This window comes from Salvia miltiorrhiza, chromosome 6, assembly GCF_028751815.1.
Source record: "Salvia miltiorrhiza cultivar Shanhuang (shh) chromosome 6, IMPLAD_Smil_shh, whole genome shotgun sequence".
NCBI lineage: Eukaryota > Viridiplantae > Streptophyta > Magnoliopsida > Lamiales > Lamiaceae > Salvia > Salvia miltiorrhiza.
The window spans coordinates 11,837,446-11,847,174 of NC_080392.1; the positions used below are offsets into that span (position 1 = coordinate 11,837,446).

General features: G+C 37.3%; 1 protein-coding gene across 1 annotated transcript; it reads right to left on the minus strand.

Annotated features, from left to right (window-relative positions):
• Positions 1 to 884: 884 nt before the first annotated feature.
• LOC130988683 (AUGMIN subunit 5) lies at positions 885 to 9,436 on the minus strand. Its single transcript, XM_057912592.1, has 10 exons — positions 8,593 to 9,436; positions 7,574 to 8,110; positions 6,626 to 6,767; positions 5,946 to 6,122; positions 4,145 to 4,354; positions 3,448 to 3,633; positions 2,586 to 2,745; positions 2,111 to 2,306; positions 1,764 to 1,896; positions 885 to 1,418 (listed from the first exon to the last, which is right to left on the minus strand). The coding sequence occupies exons 1-10, from the start codon at positions 9,066 to 9,068 to the stop codon at positions 1,299 to 1,301; spliced, it is 2,337 nt and encodes a 778-aa protein (XP_057768575.1). The 5' UTR covers positions 9,069 to 9,436; the 3' UTR covers positions 885 to 1,298.
• Between the last annotated feature and the right edge of the window lie 293 nt (positions 9,437 to 9,729).

The window sequence follows — 9,729 nt, forward strand, 5'->3', positions numbered from 1 at the left end:
ATTTATGAATTCACAACTTAATATTCAAATCAAATCTATGAATTCACAATTAAAACTAAAATTCACAATTAGCTCGATGAATTCACAACCAACTCTATTGCCAGTTGCGAATTCAAATTTTAAAGTTTAAATTTACAACTAAAAATAGTGGTAGTCGTGAATTTGAGTTTTAAAGCTTGAATTCACGATTAACAATAATTATAATTGTGAATTCATTTAAATCTAATGAATTCGCGACTAACAATATTTCTAGTTGTGAATTCACGACTAACACTATTTTTAGTTGTGAATTCAAACTTTAAAACTTGAATTCACAACCAACACTAGCTATTTAGTTGTGAATTCGAGTTTTAAAGCTTAAATTCACAATTAAAATTAATGTTAGTTATAAATTCAACTGGTTGTAAATTCGTGGATAATTTTAAATTTTTTTTAATGAAGGGTAAAATGGTAAATGTAGCCAATTTTTAAATTTTTTTATCTTAGTGGCCAATTTTTAAATTTACTATTCCAAAGTGACTATTTCAAAATCTACTTTTACAAAAAGCACTAAAAGTTCGGAGTTTTTAGAAGAAAACGAAAGTTCAGAACATTTCATGAAAAAGCACTTAATGTTCAGGACATTTTTTGAAAAGCACAAAAAGTTCAATAAAAGTTAGGAGAAGAACAAAAATTCAAGACATTTTATGGAAAATGTTAGAAGTTCAAGACATAAAGCACTATTAATCTTTTTTTTTATGTCGTATGTTATACAAGAACCCTGTTACATGAAAAAGGTTTATGATTATTGTGTAGAAAACACACAATGACACAATAGGAAAATAAACACACACACACACACTGATCAAAGGATCCAAGCTTTGTTGAGGCGGGGAGGTTTAAAATTTGATTTAAATAGTTTACTCCCCATTAAAAGCCAGCAATGAAGTTGCAGTGCCACCAACCCTATACAACTGTAGGAATGGAAAGAGATACAAATGGTAAACCCAAACTATAGACAAGTTTATAAATGGCAAATCAGTAAGTATACATATAATTCTGGTACAAACAGCAAGCAGCCTTCTCCATATCCATTCTGCCTTCTTTCCATATAATTTGCAGTATTCTCAGCAGCAGTTGCAACCAACCACTTTAGACTTGGATCCGGCTGGCTCTGCAACCAATGTTCTTGATCAACTGGTTTTAGTCTCAAACTCTCGGCTAAGATGTCCATCTTAGTGGGAAAGAAATCGGGCAACAGAAAAAACTTGAGGATGATAACATTTCAACAGCCGAACAATATCTATTCAGATTAGTATTCACTTGTCATAAAATGCCAGAAGCTGCTTCACATGATTCTGCCACGCAGCAACATTTTCTCCATCTACGGCAACCCAATCGACAACAGTAGATGCTGGTTGTTCCCACCATTCATCAAGCTACAGAAAACATGGACACATTGTCAATAGGCCACATGTCTTAAACAAGCAAACTATGACAAACTGATAGTAAACATTTTTTTCTTTGGTCGTCTAATTTGGGCCTGCATGGGAGGTGGTGGTGATCAATTTAATTTTCATCGATTAGTACCAACATGCTAATCTGGATAGTTCTTGCAGGAGAGCATTAAAAAGCAAAAGCTTCGACTGATGGCATTAAAAAGCAAAAGCTTCGACTGATGGCGTGTTGATTGTTATCTAGCAGATAGTACTAACATGGAACAATTACATAGACATTGGTATGACAAAAGAGTTATCATCTCAGAAATCCGGCAGAGTACTCACCAAACCCCTGACATATTTGCAGTCCTCGAGACACTTTTGAGCATTTGAAACTGCATTTGTTAGTTCAGGTAACCATTTTTCTGAAACAGTCTTCTCTTGCTCCGCTGCTACATTCAAGCAGTAATTTGTTGTCCTGCAAACAGGTTTCATGAAACCATTGATTAAAACCATATACAATCTAAATCCAAGGAGAAAACCAAATTTGAACATTATAGTTCTTTACTGGTCCTTCTCATAGGGATACAGTATTCAAGCTTTTTGCAAATATGAAGCAATCACCAATTCACACTTAGATAACATTTCAAATAAAATAAGGTCGAAATAGAACCCAAACAAAGGCTTATTACCTATCATACTCTTGCTGTGCACGATGAGCGTGATTCAATAAAGCATGACCACTTTCTACTAGATTCCGCCGTACGTGAACCAAATCAATTGCCTTTGCCAAATCCTCCAACACGCAAGCCTCAGAACCACGAAGCTTTAAACAGAACTCCATGGACTCCAGAACTGATGCCAAACCAGCATCAAGACCATCAAAACCTGCACGTACATTAAATTAGTCCAATTAAATCCAGGCTTGGCCACAAGAGCTCGGCGGCATATATTAGTTAAAGGGGATTGAAATATTTTTCTCAAAGAATTTGAGTCGCATCAATCATCATGATTTTCCATGAAAAGATTATATGAATTTGCTCAAGTTAGATATCTCAAAAGAAGATGCACTAATTCATTAAAGAGCATGTTTCAGGACAAAAGCCACCAGAAAGTGATTTCCGGCAAACAACAGGAAATCTGGAAATGACACTATGAAAAGCTCACCAGCAGGATACTGTAGGGCAGCAGAAATGCGACATATGGAGGGAACTGCAGAAGGATCTCTGTTACCAGCTCTAGCTGTCAGCACTGCTGCATTCCTCTCAGTGGTAGCGACTGCTTCGGGTCCTGTGGAGGCATTTGCACCCATTGACTCCAAGAGTGCCTGAACGCAAAGAAGAATGCACATAAGAGATCTCCATGATATACCAGATCCATGTATAATCTCATGAAAAATGGTACAAATTTTAGAGCCAAATCTTGGCAACAAGCTCCTTATCCATTCCTAACAGATTCTTGTCATACTTCAAGGTTTGATTTACCAGCAGCCGAGAAAGGACCCCAGCACAATGCAGATTAATTTCAACATAAAACATAATCAATCTAATATAGGACCATGTTTCCCGCTCCTAAAACTAAAATTCTGAAATGCCCACGAGCACGATAGTCAATAATTCTGACAAAATTACCACATTAACAAGCTACAAGGCATCCACTGATTGATACCCAGGCATACAAATAGGAAAAGCATGGCGCTACCGCAAACGCCTATCATAATGAAAACAAGCTCGCCTTATACGACCAAGAGTTAACATAAGCGGAATAAGTTTTAGGAGGATTCAGAACTTCAGTTGATAGAGAACTGATTGGCAAACTGTTTCCTCCCAGGTCCCCATGTCTGATCAAACTAGAGTAGGAAGTGAATACAACATAACTTGAAAGTCAAGATCGTTGTGTGACGTTATGATGGATACACAAGCACGAAAAATTGAGTTATAGAGAAGCAGCAAGCTTCAAAACTCAGTTATATAGTGAAACTCTAGAATACCCCGACTTAAGCAATCAATATTGCACTTTGGCCACAAACCTGAGGTGTTGATGGAAGCATGTAAAGGCTATTGTCAGGTGTTCGATAGAAGGCTTGAACTTCCTTATCAATGAGGTCTTTTGATCTGTTTGATAAGTCCGTGACAATCTTACATGCGGGAATTACAGTGCTTGATGCATATTCCCTTGCAGCTAATGGCTGCTGACTCCAGAATGAAGCAGCATCCTACAATGACAAGTACAAATAATTAGTCTTGCCATAGAACTACAGAAACCATGTATATCCAAGATTCTTAATAACCAAACTACTTAGGAAGCCAACAACGTTTCGGTTCCATAAATGGATGCAACACAACCTTAGATGTCATCATCCTACATGGCTACACCCAAGACTTTCATGAATGATAATAACTTTCCAAACATTTAGGTATCATGATCATTCCATAATAAAATCTTTAAAATCAGTTAGTTCTATATATGACATAAAAACGTATATCAGTTTTACACATGATTTTTTCTAAAATTTCGCCACATGCATATAAAAGTATGCTGTATTTTTGCAACACATTTTTTATCACCTTCAAACGACATAATTGATATATTAAATAACGTGGATACAAACTACTTGTATCATTAAAAATTGCCCCTTCAGATATCATATAATGCCTAGTAAAGTGTCCCTACTACAGTTTATCCAGATAGCTAATATAGGGAATGATGTGTGCATGAGATCCTACCATGTTTGCCTTAAGTAATGCTTTGTAGATTGATTCCAACTCAGATCTGCGAGCATCGAACTCTTCAATCTTCTTCCACTTTTTTTTTAAAGAATTCTCAGCTTCCTTCCTCTCAGCACATAATTTATCCAAACGATGTACTTCTGACAACAACGTATTCAAGCTAGCACGGAATCCAGCAGCTTCCCTTTCCTTGGCCCAAACCTCTAACTACAAAGGATGTATAAGAGGCATAGTAAGTAAGACGTTGCCACCCATTTCATTTAAAGTCTAGGGTTACGGATAAAATGTCACACAAACAAGGGGATAAAAGATGCTGTTTGACAAGATAGACAGGAACATTATACTAAATAATTAAACACATCATATAAATCCGACTCCTTAAGGAGAATCATTAAGAACCAACCTAACCATCCCCTTGCCCCTCCATAAAACCACCCAAAATAAGGAAGAAGAAAACACATAAACTCTAACACCAAGTGGAAAGAAAATTGAAAAATATCATGCCGAGGAATAAATCATATGAACCACCCTAAAAGCCAAAGAATGCGAACCAAAAATGTGGAAATTCAATTAGATGTGACAGCCAACCTTCTAAGAAGATCTACATGCAAGTAATATTTGCTTTCAATTTTTTGAAAGCCAAAAATTATCTAGACCCTCTATTTATTTGATCATGTAAGCACCAGGTTGTGTGTTAAATAGGTGACATCACCAGTATAAAATGGTACATGCAATTTACTCAGGTTTCCTTAAGAAGAATGATCACTTCATATTTCCCTTTTCTATGTTATATCCAGCACCTTCAAATATGAATAACAAAATTTATCATCCAAAAATATTTACTTCGAAGCCCTTGATGTGGCAAAGGAAGATTACTTCTCAAGCTTATACCCCCTCCGTCCATGAAAAGATGTCCTAAGGGAGGGTGACACGGGTTTTAAGAAAACTTGTGTTGTTCATTTAGTGAATGAAGAAAGGGCCCACAAATTAAGAAAAGTGGAAAAAGTTAATTAAGTTAGTCAGTGGAGAAAGGGGCCCACAAGTTAGTGAGTGGAGAAAGGAGCCCACAAGTTATTACTAAAAATAGATTAGGACATCTTTTTGTGGACGGACCAAAATGGCAAATTAGGACATCTTTTCGTGGACGGAGGGAGTATATGTTAAGCAAACTCAGAGCAAAAATAGTCATGAGATTATGAGAAAGGAAAAATAACTTAATATGGCATTCTACAGGCAGGGCTGAGAAAATGAGCAGTTTGTTATTTTTTAACGTAGGAGAGCAAAGTCAAAAACCGACCAAATGATACATCAAAATTGAACCAATGCATTATTTGCATCTGTTTATACCTTTTTCCCTTTCTGAACATATAATTAACTTGACAATATTTTGGTCTTTTATTAATCTTAAACATATCTCACTTGATACTATATTTTACAAAAAAAAACCTTGCCATAGTGCTTCTTTAACTTATCTAGTTCGATTGATCACATGACTTTTTTTAACCTGAAATATAAAATAAATGCATGTTGACAGTCAAATCATGGCAAAGATACATATATCATATATGCTATAAGATGTGAAAACATTGGCTAAAAAGGTTACTACTATAACCTTATATATTAAAATAAAAATGTAGACCACAAAACTACTATTTCAAGGCCCTACAGGCCCGTACATAATCCCAGTTCTAGGCCCAATTTGCCACCCACCTAGCACCAGGCACCTTCTAGAGCACCAGTTTTCATTTTAACTCACCATAACATAATTGACATATGATTATGTAAAAGAACATATCACCTCAAGTTGCCTAAGGCTGCTCATATTTTGAGAAGTTCCTGCAGTGACGAGAGAGTTGGAGGAAACTGCATCACCACTTCCATGGAGACGTTTCAAAAGTAATTGACTCATGTTTCGAGCTTCTGCAGCCTTGTTGAGCGCATCTTCAGTCGCCAAAAATTGTTGCACATGTGCTTTCTGTAGGACACGTATTAGCATAAATATAGAAAAGAAGAGAACTTATGATAATTGACAGGTGCACGTAGGCACATAAGCCTTAATAGTTAAATTGAAAAGAAACATTTGAGGGAACCGGCATCTACAGAACTAGAAGTACAGAGAAAAGGGAAGCTCCAGCAAGATATATGCCATTGGATTTCTTAGACTTTCAAAAGTAATCAGCAAAATACAATCCATAATGAAAAAAATTGAAGAAACTACTCTCTCCATCCCACTAAAAGTGGCTTGCATTCCATTTTGGGCTGTCCCACTATAAGTGGCATGTTTCCATAAATAGAAAATTTTAACCCTTAAAAAAGTGTAGGTCTTACCACTTTCAACCCATTTTCACCTTCTCCTTAATTCCCGTGCCGAAAAGTTTTGAACCACTTATAGTGGGACAGAGGGAGAAATATTTATCAGGAAAACAAAAGAATGGTAAGAGGTACTACAAGCTGCACTACAATAGTACAATGAAATACCTGTCTCTCCAGGAGTTGGTTTTCTGTCCCTCTTGAAGGAGCATCACCCCCAAGCTTCCCATTACTATAAAGATGATACTGTAGTGGAGAGCCTATGTCAGTAGAAGAAGCCTCAACTATTGTGTCATTCTCGTACTTGTACCTTTGCAAAAGAGAATCATATATTTTAGGAAAAATGACAAAAGAAGAAGTTGGAACGGAAAGAATAGGTGATGCAAGGCAGTGCACAAGAACAAAGTGGATTACATGTAATACATATAAAAGCGTCAAAAGATGCTAGCAATATATAAATTTAGGAAAAAGGTAGTTCTTGCATTTGAGAAAAGTAGAAAGATAATTGTGATCTCCAGGGATCAAGAAACACAGAACTCTTGATACGTTGCAAGAGAGATCCCAAGAATATCCTACGGAATGACACACACGAGTTGCTGGCAAATACAAGGCATTAGGTTGAGAATGTATATCTCAGTGCTGCAAGGTGCTTACAACTAAACAAAGCCACTATTAATATCATCTCCACAATAATAACTAAAAAGTTATCACAAGTGTTACTATGCAGATGCTGGAAATAACCAACAAGATAAAGCTGGTAGAGAAATCACCCCCATCAATGAATACATCAAGTAAGAAAGCAGAAAGATCCATTAGAAATGCTGGGTCACAAAAAAGTGCAAATGAATGTCTCAGAGAAAAGAATAAAATGGTTTGTGCTATAATATAAAATGCCAATATATGTCAGAAAGGAAAGGACGAAGTATAAAGAGTAGTGGAGCACTCATAAACTAATCTAAAGAACAAATTAGTAATCAATCTGATCATGCTGTTACGCTACAGAAATTATTGAGATGAATACTTGCTCCACCAAACATTTTCATATCAGTAAAATAGAGCAAATATATGTTTCAAAAACTGAAATATTACATGATGGTTGCATATTCATCGCAATACCTTAATGCTTCAGCATCAGCTCTTATATCAATTTTGTCTATTTCCTTTGTGATTTGAGTTTTCAACCATTGGGTGTATGAAGTGATAGCTAGCAGTAACTGAGGAGGGCTTTTCAGACAATCAGCAAGCATATCTTTAATTTCAGTAGGTAAATCAAAATCAAAATCAATGCCTAATTTTGCAGCTTCTGATTGCGGATTAACATGAATCCCATTTCCTTCATAAGCAGGAAAGGAGCTACGAATTTTTTCAGCCATCTGAGTAGCAAGAGATTCACAAAGTTTCCGGATATTCTTTTCCCTCGCTGTTTCAATAAGAATTACATCGTCTGCCGATTTGCCGCCTTTGACAGTTGAATACAATTCCTGCTCACCATTTGCAGGGAAGATGGTCACTGTTTCATTAGAGTCGGCACTGGATCTCTGAGCATCTCTAGCTTGGTTTACGTAGCGCCTGAGACGTTTATGATACTCAGCAAATATTTTTGCTGCTTCATCACTCTGTTGATCATAAGCCTCCAACATTACCTGTTTGTGCCTACAATTAGAGAATCAAATTGTAATTTTGCATTTTTGTGCAAGGCTTGAACTGTCATTTCAAAATTCGTGATCTTCTTAACTCTTCAAAATTCAAGGACAAATCAGTCTTCTTCTTCAAACAGACAATCTAATTATCAGATCAAAGCATATTATGGATAGCTACTTTGGAGCCAAACCAAGAACTTTTGAATGAAATGATCTTTGGGGCTAAACACTACGAATAGAGATAACCTTCAGCTCAAGCATGAAAGTATCCTCTGTAACAGAATGAACTTTCCGCACACTCCAATTTATTTAAACCCATCTCCACAGATTTTCTCAGCACAAGTTCCCCACATTCACAGTGAAAACATCAATAAGAAACTCCATCCACATGATATTGTCACATAAATTCCTAAGGGCAGTCAAACAAAAACAAATCACAAAACCTTACTAATACCTAAAAGCTAAAACTTTTAATGGATCGGAATAGGAAGAAACCTGTAATTCGAGCGCTCGTCGAGCATCCGTCTGCGCTCAGCCTCTTCCCTCGAGACCTCAATCATCCTGGCCTTGAGCTCCTTGCGCTGCCTCCTCACAATCTGCCTCAACCTCTCCACTTCCTTCTCCGCCAACTCCCTCTCCTGCAATGCCATCTCCCTACTACTGCCACCCCCACTCTCCCCTTTCCCAGCTCCCAATTTTTCCCTCCTCCGTCCCTTATCACCGTCATCCGCGCCGTGGACGAGAATATTCCTCCTAATATTCTCCACCGTCTTCTCCGACTTCACCCTTTTCAGCAAGAAATTCCACACGGGAATCATGTTCCCGCGGCAAATCTTGCGGAGCGAATCCGCCGTGGGCACCGCCGCTTTGGCGGAAGAAGCGTACGGGCCGAGAGGCCTGTACCCCATTTCTTTCTGGAGCCATTCCAGGATAGCCTCAGGTTGCGCCGCCGATCCCGACGAGCTCTGCATTGTTTCCGTTAATAGCCTAGGGTTCTGGCAGTGGAGCGCAGTAGATCTTCATCCAATTGAACTTTGCGCAGCCCTAATCGAACAGTAAACACACTTTAACTATGCAGATCCTTTGAAAATTGATTCGATTGAACAATCGACGACGTATCTAACAATGCCGGCGAAGATGAATTCAAGCACAAATTTCTGCCAATAATCTTTGAAGTAGAGTGGATTAAATAGTATGTTTTTTGTACGTATTCGAAAACATAATCATGTATAGTTTAGAAACAACAATGATGAATTCAAAATGGATAAAACTGGTTTGTAGTGTGTGGGGAAAAGGAAAGAGTTGAGCGATTTTGAAAGCAAAGAAACCCCGCCCGATTACCCGGGCTACCTAATAACGGGTCGTCAGTTCGTGCTCCATATCAAATCATAGCTGGATCCGGATCTACCAATTTGGGAATAAATTATTTACACTTTTTATTTTTTCTAGAGAAACTTACTATTTTTGAAGATAAATACTCCATCTGTCCCACTTCAATTGGCACACTTGCATTTTTTGTTTGTCCCACTTCAATTGGCACTTTTCAAAAATAGTATGTGATCTCTACCTTCTCTACACACATTAAATAAATGGTCATCACCCACTTTACACACTCAACCATTTATTCTTAAT